Source organism: Budorcas taxicolor, chromosome 10, assembly GCF_023091745.1.
Source record: "Budorcas taxicolor isolate Tak-1 chromosome 10, Takin1.1, whole genome shotgun sequence".
NCBI lineage: Eukaryota > Metazoa > Chordata > Mammalia > Artiodactyla > Bovidae > Budorcas > Budorcas taxicolor.
In genome coordinates this window covers 85,686,341-85,707,602 of record NC_068919.1, presented here as the reverse complement: position 1 = coordinate 85,707,602, position 21,262 = coordinate 85,686,341, and the positions used below count along the sequence as shown (strand labels likewise).

At 39.9% G+C, this 21,262-nt stretch overlaps 1 protein-coding gene across 1 annotated transcript in view; it reads right to left on the bottom strand.

The window, feature by feature from the left end:
* Positions 1 to 21,262, bottom strand: part of GPATCH2L (G-patch domain containing 2 like) — a 59,674-nt gene that overhangs the window by 29,591 nt on the left and 8,821 nt on the right. Inside the window, exons 3-7 of the mRNA XM_052646528.1 lie at positions 12,039 to 12,103; positions 6,802 to 6,978; positions 4,799 to 4,878; positions 2,008 to 2,075; positions 853 to 892 (exon numbers count right to left, since the gene is read on the bottom strand). Of these exons, the coding sequence (XP_052502488.1) occupies positions 853 to 892; positions 2,008 to 2,075; positions 4,799 to 4,878; positions 6,802 to 6,978; positions 12,039 to 12,103 (430 nt within the window). The remainder of the gene's footprint in view (positions 1 to 852; positions 893 to 2,007; positions 2,076 to 4,798; positions 4,879 to 6,801; positions 6,979 to 12,038; positions 12,104 to 21,262) is intronic.

The window sequence follows — 21,262 nt, the reverse complement described above, 5'->3', positions numbered from 1 at the left end:
CCGTGAAATAACGAGTTTGATAAAATGATTACATTTTTCTAACATAAATTATTGTAACTAAAGTAAAAATTGTGTATCCACATGCCACCTAAAATCATATAAATTCATACCAGTTAGCTCTATCACTGTTCTAGTTCATTTTGAAATAGTAACTTCAAGACGAAAATGCCAAGTCTAAAAAGTATTACCAACTTATTAATACGATAATAAGCAGAAAAAACAAAACACCTATCAGTATTCATCTATTTTACGACTAATCATGAAGATGAAGCAAACTCTCTCCCAACAAAACACAAAAGGCTAGGACATTCAAGGAACACCATGAGAGCCACTGTCAGCAATTTTAAAATTAGGACCCTTATAAAGGCCTAGATATGCCAAGGGCCTCCTCAGGGGTAGCTAGAGAAAAGAGTAAGAGGCTCAAAGGCCTCAACCCCATTTCACCCAAAGAGGCTCTACCTTCCTCTGCTTCTTGTGTTTAGGATTCAACATTGCATTTCTCAGCGTGGGATGCTAATACTGAACTGAAAAATAGGCAAATGAAGTTCATTCTGATTTTTTACTGCAAAGTTCAAAACCAGAACAAAAACTGGATTCCTATGAAATATGTTACAAGTATTAAACCGAAGAGCACAATTGAACCTAAAAAGGGGAATTGACTCTTGTTCTTATTACTGAATACTAAGGTATTTTCGGAAAACAGTTCTCCAAGAAAGTCAGAATAACATAAGGAACAGGAACCTTACCTCATGTGCACAAGCAGAAATGTGAGGAAAATCAGAAGCCAGGGCTTTATTCTTTCTAAAGAAAAGGAAATCAAATGATAAAGATGACAAAGAAAAATAATCTTACCTGATTTCGTTCTCTTTTCCCAGCTGATGGTAACCAGAAACTAGAGAGAGGGAGGGAATAAGAGGAGAGAAAACAATAAAAGAAGTGGTGAGTGGAGTCGTCCAGTCGTGTCCGACTCTTTGCGACCCCATGGACAGTAGCCAACCAGGCTCCTCCGACCATCGGGTTTTCCAGGCAAGAGTACTGGAGTGGGCTGCCACTTCCTTCTCCAGGGGATCTTCCTGACCCAGGGATCAAACCCAGGTCTCCCACATTGTAGGCAGACGCTTTACCGTCTGAGCCACCAGGGAAGTCAAAGAAGTGGCAGGAACATTATTAGAGACGAGAAGATAGAAAAGATATTGGATTAATGAAGTGAAGAAAAAAGAAATGAGAAAAAATAACGGAATCAGAGGAGAAAAGGAGATGTTAAATGCGTATGAACTTTCTTTCTTTTTTTTTTTTTTTGCAAAAAATGACTCTTCAAAGTAAAAAGTCAGAATACAGAAGACTGGGCACTAAAACAACTCAAGACGATGGTGTGAAACCAACACACTCTCAGCTGTGCAGTGAGAACAGGATCCCAGTTCAACAGGGGCACAGACCACACCTTGTCAATTTCATAACAACCAACCAGGCTGAAAGGATACGGGGTCACGATTGGACACTGACCACGACACAAACTAGCGACACCAAAGAGCCAGTCGTGTCAGGGGCAGAGCTGTCACAAGAAAAGGCAGACGATTCTTCTAGGGCTACACACAGGCTCTCCAGCAGCACTTATCACAGCAGTTAGAACAAAAAGATACTTCTTTGTCTAAAGGTCTAAAAATGGGAAGTGCATACAGAACAGAATACAGAAGCAACCACACATTTTGAACAAAAAAATTTTAAGAGATGGAAAAACTGATTTAAAATACAACATTCTCATTAGACGCTACTTTCACAATGTAGCATCTAGAGACATAAAATGCAAAGAAATAAAAACTAGTCTAGAAAGGAAAAAACAATCACTCTCATGAACTTAGCATGTTAGCCATGTTATAAAGTACCAATCTTTAAGATGACCTCATTCAGCTCTACAACAGAATTTCCAGGTTTCTTCTTAAAACGTTCTTCTGCGGTCTCCTCCAAGGAACAGGCTAGGAGAGCACCGGTAAATACAGAAGCACTTACTGTTTCTGCCGAGGGTCACTAATGAGGTGGCCTATCCTCTCAGTACCCAGATTACTTATGCTGGACTCCTGAAAAGGCAAAGAAGATAAAACAAGCATTAAGTATGATCTGTCACCGAACTCACGCTTTCCCATGATTATACCAGCAACCCCAAAGCACATGTCAGATATCAATCTTAAAATCCAACAGCAACTAGACAGCTTTTTGCGGAACTCTACTGTAAAAGTATTGCATGTCATTCTAGACTTAGTTTTCTTTAGTGCTCAGAAAAAGTCTTTTTTTAAAACTGTGTATAGCATTTTAATATACCTCCTGGACTTATTAAAAAGTGTCAAAATAGAAAGAGTTTTTAAAAAAATCCAACAGCAGCTAATTTTTAACAGGCCAGCACACCAAGATTCCTAGAGTCATTCACGTATAGCCTCAACAGCCTTCATAATGTGACATTTACGGAGTCCTCACTAGGAACACCTAAGCATCTACTGACTAAATGTATACACATCAAAAGGTTTTTGTAACTTACAAAAATTGTCACCCTGTATTTTGTCTGTTAAACATCATCTCCTAAAGTAAAAATACAAGTTTGTATAAACTGGTTCATAAATTAGTGGTCCTCAAGATTGTAATACAAAATCATACCCATAACACAAGCAATTCAGAAACTAATCTCAAAAAAACTGGAAAATGGCAGAAGGCACTCACCCTTCATTTAACTTGAGTACATTTACAGTGAATATCTATCACAGAACTTGGGCAAGCGTATTGACAGTACATGAGCAAGAGTTACACGCATATGAGGATGTGTTAAGATGAAAGAGCATAAGTCATGGGCAAGAATGTCAAAAATGTCAAGCCTGTTACTCAAACACATTTGTTTCTGGGCAAACACTGTTATCTGTATTCATCTGTGTGTGGATTAGCCTAAATATGAGGGTACACATTTCAGTAGAACTGGCTATAGAAAAATTAACTTGGAGGTCAGATTTTGGGTGGGAGTGGAGCTAAATGAAAAGGCTTCTCATTCTTCCTATTTTTCACTCCTTACACCTACGCCTCTTGGTCACAGACACAACCATGGTAATGGGGCCAAGAGAAAAGATAGGTGAAAAATGAGCTATTTGTTACAGCAGAAAAATTATTAACTTAAAGTGCCGTAATGTTTAAATTTACAGTTTATTACTGTGTAAATTACAAGCAGTACTTTGCGTAATTAGCAGCTCGCTGGCAGGGAGCTGTGAATGAAACTCATTATTTATGATTACAATTTAGAAAAAGAGGAGAGAGATAGGGGAGGGAGAAGAAGGGGGGCAGAACAGTGACCTCTGCTAGAAATGACAAATATCCCTTTAAGGTGATGAAGATGAATTAACCAAGTAAATATTATCCTATTCATTTGAAATCATTACAGACACATCCAACAGGCCCTACTTTCCTTACAGGCAAGCTAAAGGGGGTCCTCCAGTTTGAAATTATTTACTTCCATGGGCGTGGAAGGCTCTTATTTTATAAGAGCTGAAACAAAATAAGGTAGGTGTTAGGGAGAACACTATGTGTCAAGCCTAACCAATCAAGAAAAAAAGTCAAACCATTGCTCTCTTCCCCACTGCCAACATCCTGGGGCCTCCCTCCACTCCATGTATTCCTACCTGCTAGCTGTCCTGTTAGAATAAGCTACCACAATAGCAAATGCAGTACTGTGTTGCCTATAAAATGAGTAATCCAAAAGAAAAGGTATTCTTCCAATAACCAAATATTTTTCTAATTAGAGATATGAAATAGAATTTAAAGGCAGATAAAAATATGAATTCATCTGAAAATAAACAGACTCATTTCTTTTGCAGAAAACAGTCCTCTGATTAACCTATATCAACAGCAGCTCCCTTAAGGCAGGAAGACTGTAGCTCTGATCACTACCTACCTGGTTGGGCACAGGGCCTGCCACACTCAGGCACTCTAGACACTTACTGAATGAACAAACATATTAATGCTCTAAAAATGCCTCTCCCACCCTTATTCTTTCTCCACCACAATCTTCTCTGACTGGTATTCAGCCTCAGCCTTATTTTCAATCTCAAAGCCAGAGTGAAAAATAATAATTAATTAAATTTAAATTTAAAACGATAAAAGAGAAGTAGACCTGGGTTCAATTCTCTGTGTTTTGCCACTTCTATCTGGATAACATCAGACATTCCTTAACACCTTTGAACCCATTTTCCTCATTCTTTAAAGAAAACATCACCTTCTTAACAAGAGTTTTGGGAGGAATAAATGAACCGAGTGCCTAGCAGAGCTCTGGCAAAGGGAGAACTGAGTAAATGGCAGACAGCCCTCCCTTATGGCCAAGGAGGGACTTTTGGAATCTGGTAACAGGTCTTGCTTCCCTTTTTTTTTTTTTTTAATGAATTAGAATAAAAGACCAAAGTTAGAACAAAAGAAGCATTCGTGAATTCAAGACGAGTCATAAAGAAGCCAAGAGCATTTCAACTTCTACAATAACAATATATAATCAAAAGAGGAGAAGGGACAGAGAGCGGGCCTCTGGGTTTACAGACCACCACCACTGCCACGACAGTGTTTGCTTTGTCAGAACTTCTGTATGAATCAAGCTTCATCTTTCATGTATGTATCCACTCATGTCCTATATAATGTTCACTCCTGTGAACGTGCAAAATACATCTGGTTTAATTAACCCCAGGGAGTTCTTCGGCACCTTTGATTACCAATAGGATACAAATCTCTTGGGGAACATATTATCCTCCCAGTGAGCCCAGGAAACAGTGAGAGCTATCACCTTCCCCACAAGCCTTCTTCGCCCTTTTCTGAGGCATCGAGCTGCAGCTCCAGGCAGACGATTAAAGCGAGCGTGGTACCCTAAATAAAAAGAAGACAGACCTCAGTAACTGAATGCACAAGATTCATTAGCAGTGATATGCTTTTAGTACACAAAGGCCTTCCACCTGGGATCTTACTAGATTGACCCTTAAACTAGTATCATTAAACTATCTGCCAAGGATTCACTATTCCTTTGTCTTTGTCACCAGTGGTATGATCTTAGGCATGTCATTTACCTGTGACCTAGGCATCCTTGTTTATAAAAAGGGAACAATCATTCGCTCAGTCCTCTTTTACAGGACTTCAAGACTCCATGAAACAGCACATGGAAGGTACTTTATAAACTGAAAACACTACACAAACATAAGGTATTATCAACAATTTCTAATTACAAATTAAATGTTAGCTATCATCTCAAAAACATTCTAACTCAGGGGCTTCCCTGGTGGCTCAGTGGTAAAAGAAATCGCTTGCCGGTACAAGAGACACGGGTTCAATCCCTGGTCCAGGAAGATCCCCTGGGCTGCAAAGCAACTGAGCCTGTATGTCACAACTATTGAACCTGAGCTCAAGAGCCCACAATCTGCAAATCCTGAGCCCACGTGCTGCAACAACTGAGGCTGACGTGCCCTAAAGCCCATGTTCTGCAACAAGACAACAAGAGAAGCCACAGCAAGGAGAAGCCTGTGCGCCACAATGAAGAGCAGCCCTTGCTCACCACAGCTAGAGAAAAACCCGCACAGCAGGGAAGACCCAGCGCAGCCAAAAATATAAACAAACAAAAGTATTAAAAAAAATTCTTTTAAAGACATTCTAATTCACAAAACAGGTTTTAAAAAATAGCATGTATAATATAATCCCATTTTTCTAATTGCTGTATATGTTCTATACACAGAAGAGAGAGCTGGAAGAATCCACATGAAAATATTATCAGTGACTCTGGGTGTGGGATTACAGGCCATTTAAAGTTTCTTCTTTCTAGTCTAGCTTATTTGTATGTGCTTTAAGTGGTCCATAAAGAACTTTTAGAAATGGTCACTGACGTGTTTATGAAAACTATTAAGGTATCATATGATGTGCCTCGGCCAGGCATCCTTACCAAGAACCAACTGCTTTGAGAAGGCGTTTCAATCACCCAAATTCATAACGAAACACTGCAGAAGAATTCACAACTCTCAGTGCAATGCTGCACCAACAGATGCTCAACATACACTTGGAAACTGGATGATTTTTGGTTTCTGGGATCCTTTCATCATAAATTTATAGAGCTAAAAGAAACCTCTGAAACAACACTGTTCAGTGTCACGATATCCTAAGTCATCACTCTGATGCCCCAAGGGAATGAAGTGACTGCCAGTCACAGAGCTAGGAAGACAGTACCAGAGAGTATTCCCACATTTCCTTCCCCTGTCCTAGGCTCCACCCACTCCACTTTGTTACATCATCATCACTGGGAAAGCACACGGAAAGGATACACATTTGTGTTAAAGCCCATAATAACATAACAAAAATAAAAAATTTTTTTTAATATTTTAAAATCATCCATTTAAAAAAATGTCATTACGCCTGTTGTTGTTATGAATGTTGTTACTGAAATCTGTTCTCTTCCAAGATCCACTATTTCAGGCTTCCACTGGGCACTCAGGAGCCCATCGGTTTCACAGGATAAGCAGCAGTGACACACTGCTAGGCTTCTTAGATCTGGCACAGATGGCAACAGCAAGCTGAAGGAATACCCTGCTAATATAAATTCTAAGAGTCTCCGTGGATTGATTCAGGTAAGAATGGAGAGAACCTCAAGCTTTGAGACTGACCGTTGAACCTTCTGGACAACTCCCTGGCCTAGTTCTAAAATTCAGACAGTCAATGCATGCTTACAGGCATGAGTAGGCTGGCCATGGGTGGACTCCCCCAGAGAGAACATAAAAGTATGAAATGTGTTTTGGTCTCCTCGGAACTCACCTCTTTGAGCTGGTCGAGAAGGTAAAAGGAATGTGGAATCAGAAAGTTTATCCAGTCCAGAATCCATTCTCTCTACCTCGGAGCAGTGGTCAGGAGCCCACTTGGGCAGCAGATTAGGGACAGTGAATCCTGGGACACATTCTCCTTCATAGAACCAATCACTCTGCTCATCGTCCCCTAAAGGAAAGAGATTCTGTCATAAGCTTGAATTTTTAACGTGCTCTAAGAGAAGCCAAATGGGAAGATGATGTCTCAGTGCTATAGGTTTGATTATATTTTTTAAAACAAAGTCAATGTACAAAAAAAAAAAGGTTTGCTACTTCTTGATCCATATTATGACAAAAACCAGGACATCAAACTAGTCCCACATAAATGTCACAGTGAAACACACTGGGAAGCTTTTGATAGTAAAAACTAAAAAAGTTACCAATTACTAAGTCCTGTCCACCTACCAGAACCCATGTTAAAAAAACCTGTAAATTTGTTATCTCTTCCAAACATTACACTAACTTCAACTTATCAATTAGGCAACTAAAGCCCAGAAAAATCAAGAGAGTTAGTAATGGTGAAGCCACGGTACGAATCCAAAGCCTGAATAACTCCAAAGCCTTTAACATAAAAATGAACTGCCTCTCATGTACCATTCTAAGGGGCATAAATGAACTTGGAGGTTAAAAACCCACAAATTATTTCTCAATTTGAAACTGGCTACTTCTGCAGTATTTCTTGCTGTTATTTCTTATAATAGGTGAATAAAGAATGTATATTCTTACCTTGTTTCTTCCTTGATACCTCATTAATTGGACAGAAAATCATCTTGACAGTAGCAACCCAAGCTACCAGAAAAAAAAAACACTAACCACAAAGACAATATAACCCCCCAAGGCTTGTCGAGAAGTTACACCATTTGCCCAAGGCCATACTCAATTACTGACAAAGTCAAGACTAGAACCATACAGCCAGACTCTTGGTTCAAACTTCTTTCTACCAGCTACTCCTATGACAGCATCCCAATTTCCAAAAAGGCTTATTCTTGCCCAGTAGGAGTAAGATGGATAACTTTCTGTCTACTACCCCTCACCCTTTTCAAAACACCAAGGATGAAGGAAATTATTACTAGAACATCTAAAGAGTTCACATTGCACTCATTCTCTGATGGGTACTGGATCTCAGGAAGCTGCTCAGACCTGTTAATCATAACTATCAGATTCATGGATCACTAAGGATAACTCTTAAATCACTGCAGGGATCTTTAAAAGGGAAAAGAAGCCACTAAAGAAGCTGCTCCAAATATTCCTTTATAAAAACACAACATCAACAGCTGTTTTTCAAACAGTGTTTCTCAACCTTTAGTGTGCTTCCGAAGGATGGGGAAGGGCTACCGGAACACAGACTGCTAGGCTGCACTGCCCAAACTTCTGATTCTGGCCTAAACAGGACCAAGAACGCACATTTCTAACAAGTTCCCTGGTGATGCTAAACTGGTCTGGAGACCACATTTGGAGAACCATTCCCAGGGGAGTCAGGGGCAGAGAACCTCTTCCAGAGAGGCAAGGAGGTACCAGGAGGCAGGATGGCAAGGGAGTTGAAATTTCAAGCCCTCAGCGCATGCTTCATTGTCTCATCACATTTCACTTACAAAACGCAGATTCAAAGTCAAAAAAAAAAAATGAATAAAAGATAGGCATCAGAATTAACAATGATTAGTTTCACTCCAAGTCAATACAGTGATTCCTTCCTATTCATAAGCATTCCTTGGGCCCTTTATTAATTAGTATATTTACCTAGATCATAATTTTCTAAAAACAAATGGCAGACTATAAGGGAATTTTTTTGTTTGTTTTGGTTCTCAAGCATTCACTCCAGATTTTTGATAATACAAAAAGGGACTCACTGAACTGGAAGGGCCCTTGTGACATCATTTAGCCCAGTAGTTTTCAACCCTGGTTCACTAGGATTGCCTGATGCAGGAGCTCCTCAAAAGAGGGCTGCCAGAGAATAAGGGAGAGGCTGAGCGGGTCAGGCTCTGACCTGCTGCTCCTCTAGGAGCTTGCTTTAACCAGAGTGAGTTTAGTTGTTTTATAATTTGAGGTTCTGTGTACAATTCTGTTCCAGGAAGAGAAAGGAGAGGGCCCCCCTTATCTGTGTTCCCCAATAACTATTAAGAGCTTATTATTTGCCAGATAATGTGTTACGACTATGGTAGGGAAAACGAAACAAAACAAAACAAAACTCCTGCCTCTGAAAAGCTTCCATGGAAAAGGCATCCATGTGTTAACAATAAATACGGTTAGTGAAGAAAGCAGTAAGCTCAAGGGAAGAAAAAGAGTTAAGGGTTCTCTAGGAGATGATGTGTACCCTGATTGTATCAGAATCCCTTTAGGAAACATGTACATTTAAATGGGGTATTTGAGACTTCAGTGATTATTTACAAACATGTAGACAGTATTTAGAGAAGCCAAAGGGATGTTGAAGCACCCCAGAGCCAGGAGAGCAGTGAGTCTTTACCATTCCTAGACCTGGAGAAGCAAGGGGAACGAATGGTTACCAGAACATAGAGAACTGTGGTTACAGGAGAGGGATCCAAAAAGGAGCAGTAGCCTTCAGCAGAAGAACACAAACAGGAGCAACCAGGAGAAAGGGAATCAGGGACGGTTCTAATCCAACGCGGTGCCCTGCGTTATTGTTTCCATCTCTTCACTGCCTCCTTGTAACAGAATGATACATTCACACTCTTTGCCCTTTGCCCTGGGATTCCACAGAGCCTACCCCTTGAGGAAGAGCACACTTTTTCATCCCACAGACATGGAGCTCAGTCATCTGACAGGCTTCAGGTAGAACATTAGCAGATGTGATTCAAGCAAAAGCTTTAAATATTCATATATGATCTGGCTTGGTCACTTGGCATTCACATCCTCTGCCCTGAGAAGTCCATATAACGCAGAGCCATTGCTCCTTTAGCCTAGGTCCCAGAATAAGAAAAAAATGAGTAGATACAAACCTAACTTGAAGCTTGGAAACAGGCTGAGCCCAGGCAAGAGCAGCTGAACCACAGCCAAGCCCCAACCCCATAGCAAGAAATGAATGTACTGGATTGACCACAAAGTTTGTTCGGGTTTTCCCATAGCACCTTACAGCAAAACCTGAACGGACTGTTTGGCCAACCCAACAATAAACCACTGAAACCTAGGGGCTGCTAATCAGTATTATCATAATAAAAACTTGACTGATACAATCAATCTCATTCACCTCCCCCAAACACACACACTTCCACTGTTGCCTCCTAAACAGCCAAACCCAACCAGAAGTTGAGAGCAAAAAAATCCATGGATGTAGTCCATAAATATGCCCCAGAGGAGCAAAATGAGGACAGTCTTGGAGGATGACCAGCCATTCAAGGAAAGGTAAAGACGAGATTTAAGGCAGAGCGACCAACATAAGGAAAGACACAGAGCAGGAAGAAACATACCTTTGTGCTGAGAACTCTAAGCATGTAAATATCACCAGAATATGCAAAGTAGACGCAGAGACAAAGGGAAAGGCTGGGGCTATAAAATATTCTATGACCTTCCATAATATACCAAGGATTTTTTGTCATTGGAAGGTTTTCCAAAGGCCCAAAACAATCTATTGTAGTAACTCCACACTTTCTTACACCTCTGTATACACATCATAACCTTTGAAAGATGCATTATGACACTATAGTAAAAGCAAAGAAAAAGAGCAAATACTAATATTAGTAATTCTGAATGTATGCTCCAGTTCATTCACAAAAAGACAACCAAACTTTCCTGGTATGAGATAAGAGAATCAAAGCCCTAGCGACAGACTATGCAGGAGTCTATACACACAGTTTCTAATGACACCTCGCTCCCTCAGAGCCAGAAAGGGATAGGAATGTACGCATAATGGCCTCCATTCGAGTGGGAAGCTCAGCAACTCCACTTGTACCCACAACTCTGAGGCATGGGTGAGACACCTCCCCATGGTCTCGTTCCAAAACTAAGATTTGGAACCTAAGTCTCACAGTCCTGGGATCCCTTCAGTTACTCTGAGCCAATCTGGATCACCCTAGACATAAAGCCACCGTGCTCTGGCCTTCAATCACAACCCTCGGAGAAAAATCACTAGATTTCAGAAGGGACTTTAGAGATTTACAAATTGCTCACTTAGATTAAGAAAACCACAGTCTATCCTTTATAAAATTACATTCTCAAACCAGTCAATCCTAAAGGAAATCAACCTGGAATATTCATTGGAAGAATTAATGCTGAAGCTGGGCCACCTGATACGAAGAGTCAATTCACTGGAAAAGACTCTGATGCTGGGAAAGATTGAAGGCAAAAAGGAGAAGGGAGCAGCAAAGGATGAGACGGTTAGATGTCATCACCGACTCAATGGACATGAATTTGAGCAAACTCCGGGAGACAGTGGAAGACAGGGAAGCCTGGCACGCTGCAATCCATGGGGTCGCAAAGAGTCGGACGCGACTGAACTGAACTAGCAATAAAAGGGAACAAATTACTCATAAATGAAAACATCACAGACAAATTTTACATACTTTAGATGAGGAGACGAAACCAAACACAAAGAAATGAATATTCTGTAATTCCATTTATGAAGTTCTCCAACTGGCAAAACTAATCTAAAGTAGAAAATAAAATCAGAACATTAATTACCAGGGCAAGGAATGACAAACAAGGGACACAAAAGAAATCCCTGGATAGATAGCAATGTTCTATATTATGAGTTGGGAGGTTACAAGACTTCATTTGTTTGTCAAAATCATATAGCTAAGATATGCACATTTCAATTTATATAAATTATAACTCAAAAAAATGATAAAAATAATAAATGGAATGTGGGGTAGAGTGTAGGTGGAAACAAATGAAATAATGGCAGAAAGTTGATAAGTGTTGAAAATGACTGGCTCATGCGGTTCTTTATTCTATTTTGACACCCCTGGATCAATGATCCTCAAATTTGAACTACCTGTATAAAAAAAAATAATCACCACAGGTACTTACGGAAAATGCAGACTCCAGGGGCTAACTCCAGACCAATCTGAGGAGCTCAGGAACTTGCAGTTTTAACAGTTCCCCATATGGTTTTTATGCCCTAAGGTTTGAGAACCACTTTCACAGACAACCATCACACTCGCAGTAAGGCACTCCTAGAACCATCCGAATCCTCCCAGAAACGCTGAACCAAGGTCCCAAAGCTAGGATCCCGATTACCTTGCCGGCCTTCATCGTTGGTAAAGAGCCCCGTGTCACTGCTGCTACACACACTGCTGGTTTCGCTGAAAAAGGGAGTAAAACACAAGAGGACACATCAGGTCCAGTCAACACGAAGCTGTCCATTCACCTGCTGGTTTTCAAGTTGAATGATTCCAAGTTTCCCTCATTTCACTCTAACTCATTAGCCAATCAGAAATATAAATTTCACAATTAAGTACAGGGATAAATTCATTTTCCTCAAACAAAAGAAACGGAAGAAGAGAACTGTAAAATTTTTACTTATAAAGTACTTTCAAAAGATTGCAAGTCACTTTGTTAATTTACCAAGAAGAAGTTATTTATAGATGCTCATGGAAGTAAATTTCAACCTGCTTTGGTATATTAAACAACACAAATTTATCAATCAATTTTATTTTTAAATATTGTCAACTATCAGTTTCAAATGAAGCCATGCAACTTAAAAGGTATCCAGCATGTTTCAAGTTTTCCCATTAACAAAACAGCAAACAAAAATCCAGAAAAAAAAAAATCAGTATGACAAAAATTATATTTTCTAAATTTAATGTCTCTTGATATCAAGTGGATACAACAAAATTCACTTTAAAAATAAGGTTAAAAATGAAAATGTAAAAACAAATTCCATTTGAATTCACCAGAATAAAAACTTTGGCTCCACAGAATGCTGTCCAAGTCAGCTTCATGCTGAGCTACTTCCAACAACTGATTCTGCCTCTTCAGACGCTGCATTTCTCCCACCTAATCATCAAATTCGATTTATCTGGCGCAAGAAAAATTTCTCTATTCTTTACAATACTAGCCATTTCCTTGATGGGATGTTTCCTTCCAAGCTAGTCAAGTTCATTCACATGCTCTAGAAGACAGAAGCAGCATCCTCACCCTGCTGCATAAAGAACACGCTTGGCAAAATCCCAGTCTTCACTTCTGGATCCAAACTCTGAAAATATTCTGTATTTTGCAACATTTTCAAATGTCTTGCCAACATTACATCCTAAAAATGCCAGTTAAATTTTGTAGCAGTGTTTCCTCACTTAAGCTTGTCTCTGGGTAACAGATCCAAGAAATCTGTTGCAGTGAGAGCCAATAAAACATACCTGCTTTCTTCAAAGCTTCTTTCATTTTCCTCTGCACTTATAAATGGGAACATTCTCAGGTGTCATTATGAGAAATGTCTCGCAGAACTTAAGCACCACTGGGTTCTGATGGATTTAGAACCTTCAAAGCGCTCTGCAGTTAAATCCAGAAGATATCCTCACGGGGTACGGCATTCTTCCTACTTCTGAGTTTAAGGAACGGTGCCTGCTCACTTTACGGTGCTGTTTTGTTTTCAGCAGGTTCCTGAGAGCACTGTGGTATGCTCTAACCCCACTGAGTCCTACTACGCATTCTCTCGTCAGCTACCTTATTACTCTCATCTTACCTCAAAGGTAAACCACATTTTATTTATTTTTTAGCTCCTCTAGATGTTCAGGAAGGCTTAAAAAGCACAGCAGATCATAAAACAAACATTCTACTCCACCACTGTGTTATGTGCATTCTTGGCTAGCATATCACTGAGATGTAAGGGTCATCAAACAACGGCCTGTCAAATATTTCTGTATAGGTTGTGAGCTAAGAATGGTTTTTATAGTTTTAAATCACCAGGTAGAAGGGAAGATCAAAAGGAGACTATTTTGTGCCATAGAGACATGACACAAAATTCAGATTTCAGTGTCCATAAATAAAGTTTTATTGGAACAAAATGTTCCAGTACAGTTTTGCTCATTTGTTGACTTACAGATTCTGGCTTCTTTCACACTACAACTGCAGAGTTGAGGAACTGCAACAGAGAACATATATTACCCACGAAGCCCCCAGATACTTGTTAGCTGGCTTTCTACAGAGGAAATTTGCTGTTTCCTGCTCTATGGGTGTTACAGGTTCTACCCTGCAATGTCTATGGGCTCCTCTATTTGATTATTTCCAATTAAGAAATGAAAACTATGGCCTTATTACAAAGTCTATGGATTCTGCCCCCATTCATTTCCAGCCACTTGTAAGCACTACAAGATACTATGTTTCTTTCCTCCTTTTTCGCATGGATTCCATTATCTCCTCAGACTCTAAATAAAGGGAGTGATCTGCTGGATCCAGGAAGGTATGGGTAACCTAAGACCTTCCTGTCTCTGTATATTTTCTATTTCTGTCAACAGTATTTAAAGAGACTCACTGCTCTTGAAAGAGCTTGAACTAAACTTGTCTGTAAGTTTTCTATATATAGTTAATTAGAGTAATGGCAATGATGTCATAGAAATATCACCAAGATTTTAAGACTGTGTTCAAGGGAGATATGTATTTTCTTCATTGAGAAAATAATGTGTGCCTTACAGAACACTTATTACATAAAAGTATCATCATTCCACCAATATCTGGAAATGACTATTTCATCTGATAGCATCTGCTAATTCTATCTATGTCTCCAGAATAACTTGCATTGTGAAAATCTAACTATATGTAAAAAAAACTGTTTGCGTAATTTACTGAGGACAAAAAAGGGAACTTCATGGCATTATTTGCACATAAACACTATGATACAGCATACAAAAATGTAGGGCTAGCCATGAAATAGAAGCAAATTTTTCCTTTTCCAATTTATAGGCCAAAGTCCTGTGGCCTTCATTCACTTCTGAATCAGAGATTACCATTAAAAAGAATCAGATTAGTAGGATTTTAATAATGATTCAGTCAACTGCAAAATGTTAATTCAGCTAACTGAACAGAATGTTTAATATTCTGTTAAAAAATAAGCACTTATCTTCCAATAAAAACAACTGTCTTTTAGCACCTTTATAGATCACAAGGTCAAAAAGTTCAAAGATGGTAGACTACTACACATTTTTCCTATTACAAAATCGCGAAAAGAGTTTATACCTTTTTTTGCTATGGGCAATTTTACTAGGCAAGGAAAATAGATCTGTTCCTCATTTTTATAAGAGAAAAAGAAAATGAGATACTACCTCTGGTATCCACTTCACTATAGTTCTCTGAAGCTTAGTCAGGAAGACAGAAACTCAGCCTTGATTAATCATCAGAAAAAGTAACAAGACAAAGCCCACAAAGATGGCAGGTAGTGAAAATCTTGTCTTTTCCTAAAATGACAGCAACTCCTAGAGGCACCACGCCTCCTGCCTTTGCCTGGGGAGCTGTTCTGTACTCCTTGTCTCACATGATTCTAATCTATAGAGAGTTTGCATATGAATATTTCAAAAATATTTTGGGACAGAAATGTATCAATCCTACAATACATTATTCAAAAATATTCTATTGTAAATTGGGGCAATAAAATTTCTCTAACAGGAAAAAGAGGAGGAAGGATTTTCCCCCACTATTTCCCCAAAATTGTCACTCATTCACTTAGCAAGCATTTAAGTTTGACTTTATACCAAGCCCTGCTATAACCGGCACTAAAACTAACAAGGAAGCAGGCCAATCTAAATGCATGTATCTTATTTAAAAAAAAAAAAACAAAAAAAAAACAGCCTACTCTATGGAAAAAGAGTGTGAAAACACAGAAAGAAGAGTGCTTTCCAATGAAGAAAATTCTCCAATGAGGGGTAAGTGCAAGCTAAGAATTTAACCTTATAATACTGAGGAAATCACCCCATATTAGAAGCCAGAAAGTATCTCAAAAATATTCATATGTGAGTAAAAATAGTATCAATACCTCATACTTCTCTGGTTTTCACTGAAAAAAAAAAAAGTCTCACAATTCGGCAGCATAGACGTTATTTAAAATAAGCCCCCATCCCAAAAAATTAAAGCCTAAATTTCTGGACAACCAATTAATTGTACTAACATTACCTACTTTTTATAATACTGTTAGAAAAATAACTGAACCATCCAACTGAAATAACATAAATGTAAAGAAAGTCAACCTAACCAGCAGTTCCAAAGGCTTTCCTCTCTCAACATTTTATTATGAAGACGTACAAGCAAACAAAAAAACTGAAAGAAGTTACCACTCACACTCTCTATCACCTAGGTATTGCAATTAACATTTTGGTTTTTTAATCTTGTCACACGTCTGTCCTCCTAACCTTACCCAATCATCTTGGTAATTCAAGGCACTCTGGGTAAACCAGATGACTGGGCATGGCATCCATTTTCAGAGGAGTAGATTATTATAGGAATCAAGCCTAATAAAATACTATTGATCTTTCTCATCCACTTAAATAATTAATTCCAGGGTAGAGTTAGCTAAACATTGCAAATTTTGGTACAAATTTTTAAATGCTTTCATCTGAACTGCTCTTCTTTCCAAGTTCTGAAAATGAATTGCCTGTCCTTTTCAGGAAAAATTTTTTAAAGTAAGGTTTTCAAATGAGGAAAAACTCTCCATTTTTAAATCACAATATTTTTATTCTATAGAAGAAATCAATGTTTTGGTCTTACTGAGTTTTCTAATTTGAAAGCCGTGCTTGTTGGTAAAAGCAGAGCCAATGAAGTAAAAAACTCCATCTCAGTACCAGAAACATCGAGAGCAGTGGTTCTCAGCTGGAGGTAATTTTGTCCCCTTTCTCCTATCTTCCTGCCCCACCCCAGCCCTTGGGGTCACTTGGCAATATCTGGGAAAAGCTTTTTTGTCAGGACTTGGAGGCAGGTAGAGGGAGCTGGTATTCTATTGGCATTCAGCAAGCAGAGGCCAGGGATGCCACTAGCATCCTACAGTGCACAAGACAGCCCTTACAAGAGAGGATCATCTGGGCCAAAACTGTTGGCAGCATCGCAGCTGAGCACCTCATCTAGAGCGATGAACAAAGCAGAGGGATGGAGGGGGCGGGACATCACAGTTAGGAGGGAAACCACTTCCGAGGAGGGGCAGAGGTCAACATCCTAGAGAAGAAACAACGTCATTCTGCTGCCAGGACTGGGTCAGGGCCTCCAAAAGCCTGAGGTCTAGCAGATCCCACCATGAGCAGGTAGCTGGACCTTCAGGCTAACTGGTCTGAAGAACTGAAACTCCTCACGAGTTGTACAGGTCCCCCTTCCCAGGTTAGCCCAGACAGAAAGAATAGCCTACAGCCATAGAAGAGAGAGATCCAGGCTGGGAAAGAAGGAAATATCTCGCTCACCTCAATGTCCCCAGTGCCTAATACAGCACCTGACACACAACAGGCCTTCAGTAAATGCTGCGCAAATGAAATGAACTCATTCAAATCAGCTCTGCTGCCTCCCCTTGTATGGCTTTCGTGTCCTGTCACTGCACCTCTCTAATCCTATTTCCGTGCACGTTAAAATGTGGATGGACTGTTCTAAGGATGTGATACGAGGATGTATCACGTACGTTATCATGCATGGAGTCTAGGATGGATCTGTGGAGTCTAGAGCTATTATACAAAGGCAAAGGATGAAAGACTCAAAGGCTTCTAGGGTGATAATTTTTGTATGTTTCCCAATAATATTATTTTAGAGGCTAATAGCAGTAGTAATTTCCTCACTGGTATTCTTATTAGTCATCTAAATTCAATGGGACTCTCAATTACACCTCAATCTAAAAATTCTGTAGGACTCAAATCTATTTTCACTTTGAATGGAAAATTAATATGTGACCTATAAAACCTAGTATTTTTCCCACACTGGGTTTTACCCGAGATGGAGACACTGCTCTCAACAGACGTGTCCCAAGAAGGGGTTTGGCACCTGAATTATTAGGGAAACTATTAATACAGAAAGCTACTATTCTGTATGACTTAGGGAACTCAGACCAGGGCTCTGTAACAACCTAGAGGGGTGGGCTGGGGAGGGACGTAGTAGAGAGGTTCAAGAGGGAGGGGACATAAACACCTATGGCTGATTCATGTTGATGTTTGGCGGAAACCAATACAATATTGTAAAGTGATTATCCTTCAACCAAAAATTAAAAAAATTTAATTATAAAAAAAGGCTACTATTGCTTATTGATACCAACAACATCATTTACTGCGTTCTACTACAGACCCAACAAAGTACTGCTTTTTATTCATTATTTCATTTCTTTTACCCTAAAAGTCTATGAGATAACTACGTCAACCTCGTATTACAGATGAAGGAATGTGGCTTAGAAAGATTGAGCAACTTGTCCCACACTGCACAACAAGCCTTAGAACCAGGGTAGTATATCTCCACAGCCCAGCCACTCGCTGAATGGCCACTAAAACACAGGTGATGTAGAGCCATCTCATTCACTGAAAGTCAATTCAGGTCTATTCGGAACATAATCATGAATTTCAGCACTGCTCATTTTCACTTACCTGAAAATGCAAACAGACTGACTGAACTAGGGAGAGAGCTTACTCTTTGCTTTCTGCTACTTAAAACATTCAGATAGAGCTGAAATTCTAGCTGTATTTTGATGACTACAGCTTAAAGCTAAAAATGCATCATACGTGCTGAATAGAATGAAAATGAATTACAAACTCACTTCAGAAAAGATCCTCTCTCCCTTCATGCTACATCTTAAAATTTAAAACATAAACAACCATTTTCAGTATACTAAAAATATAACAGTGTAGTCTCAGGAATCTACATCTTGCTCGCCTTTATAGTTCCTGAATGTCCTTTCTTTGAAATCAAAGTAAAAACATTCTCTTAGTAAGTTCTGGGGAAATATTACTCTGAGAACATTATTCCTGAATTTAGCTCCACGCTAAGTAACGAAAAATTTTCAGAAGACCAGTAGCCTGTGGCAACCAGACTCCCGCGTGACTCCCGATGATGCCAGCCTTCTGGTATTCACACCCTGGCTGGCCGGTGTGACCAGCAGCTCAGGCAGATGTGACGGCATGTCACATCTGAGATCTGGGTGCTTAAGGGACAGGCTGCTCTCCCCCTCTCTCCTGCTCTCTCTCTCGCTCCTCCTTCTCTGTCAGACCACCTGCTCTATGGGAGGCCAACAACCATTTCTCAAGGATGCTAACAGCCCTGTAAGAGGGGCCCATGAAAAGGAACTGAGACTCTCAATCCAGCAGGCTATTAGGAAATGAGATCTACCAACAGCCCTGTGAGCGAGCACTGAAGTGGATTCCTCAGCCCCAGCTGGCCCTTGAGACGACGAGAGCCCTTACTGACAGAGACTGCAGGAGAGAGACTCTGACAAAGAATCACACAGCTAAGCTGCTCCTAGACTCCTGACTTCAGGAACTGAACTTGAAGCTAATGTTTTATAAAGCTACTAAGTTTTAGGGCAACTTCTTCTGTAGCAATAAATACAGCATCTTTATGAATTCTCCTTGCTTTCTAGTCCTGTGAGAAGCTTCTAGCTTTGAGAAGTCAAATCTCTCTGAATTCCCACAACCAAGAGCTTGTTCTCTGACCTGCGCTGTTTAGTCACTCAGTTGTGACCCCATGGACTGGAACCCTCCAGGTTCCTCTGTCCATGGGGACTCTCCAGGCAAGAACACTGCAGTGGATTGACACACCCTCCTCCATGGGCTCTTCCCAACCCAGGGATCAAACTCAGGTCTCCTGCATTGCAGGTGGATTCTTTACCATCTGACCCACCAGGGAAGCCTCTGACCTGAGAGCTTACTAATTCTATCATATTCCTGACAACAGAAATCTAAATTTAGACCCGAATGGGAGTACTTTATGCCTGTCACCATTACAGCAAGGAGGTAAAGAGTGAGAGCTATCAGTTATACTGAAAAGTTGTATCAGTAACTTTACCACCTCGGTTCCTCACCCATTTAAGATTATTAACCAAGTAGCTTAAGTGTAAGATGCATCTTTTACAACTAACTTTAAAAGAAATAAGCAGGATGGAATTAATGGCTTACAGTATCATGCTAAAAAATAAGGGGCTTCATTTTAATTTTTATTAAATAATAATAAATACATTTAAAAAAATTTTTAATTGTCTTAGAATTGGCTCAGATGGTAAAGCGTCTGCCTACAACACAGGAGACCCAGGTTCGATCCCTGGGTGGGGAAGATCCTCTGGAGAAGGAAAAGGCAACCCACTCCAGTACTCTTGCCTGGAAAATCCCATGGATGGAGGAGCGTGGTAGGCTACAGCTCATGGGGTTGCAAAGAGTCGGACATGACTGGCAACTTCACTTTCACTTTCACTTAGAATTTACAAAAACAGAAAGGTCACTCCTAGACCTATCACCTGAAACACCTTCCCTGGATTTCCTTTTTCCTAAACTGAAGTGGTATATTTGTAATCATATGTAACCAGAGTTCTGATTATGGAAGCACTCAGGACTGAGGGACAGGTTTTTCAGAGAATCTCCGACCAACTGCAAAATTATTCCCATGGTAAGTTATGAGAATGTGTAATGAAGGAGGTTATTTTTTCAGCTTCTTCAGATGGCACCAAGAAAGAAGGCAGCAACCCCTCCAGTTCCACAGGTCAGTTAACACGGCCACTGCGATCACGTATGCTTCGTGAAGATCATGATTTCTCTCAGGGTTTTGCTACTGAGCTATGGCAGTGACTTAGAGAAGCCCACCCCCTCCTTTTAAGGCTTAGTTAACAGATTCATCATCAACAAGATGAGATGCCTTTTCAGGGTAAGTTTTTAAAGAGCATGTATTTGAGACTTGAATACCTGAGAATGTCTTTCTGGTGTCTTCCCACTATCTTAGCTATACATAAAATTCAGGGTAGGGAGGGGAGAGGAGGAGGGGAGCAATCTTTCCCCCTCAAAATTCTACAGGCAAGTCTATTAGCCCCTGGCGTATCATACTCTAGGGATGGACACCAACCTTATTTTCATCCCTTTAAAGATTTTCTTTGTAACTGTTCCACTCCCACCACCGATGCAGAATGCAAAACTGTTGCTAGGATATGACTAGGTAGAGGTCTCTTTTCATTAGCTTTCCCTTTTAACCTATATGCTTAATTGTTCAACCCAGGAACATGTCCTCTCTTCAGTTAGATTTTTAAAATCATTCTTCTATCCCAATGGTTTGGTTTCTTCCTTGGGAGTATTCACCTACCTGCAGACTGGGCCCCTATTCCTGTGCTCCAGATCTATCACCTTCTCTCTCATTTTTATCTCCTCTGTGCATTTTGGGAGGGCTTCCAAAGTTTTCCACATCATCAACTCAATTTTCTGCAGAATGAATTGTCCTTCATTTTAACATTACATTTCAAATCTCCCTACACTCTTTCCTCCCACACTTCTGGGTTGTCAAACAGCTATCTTTCTGTCCTTATGACTTACTGCTCCTGTTTCAAA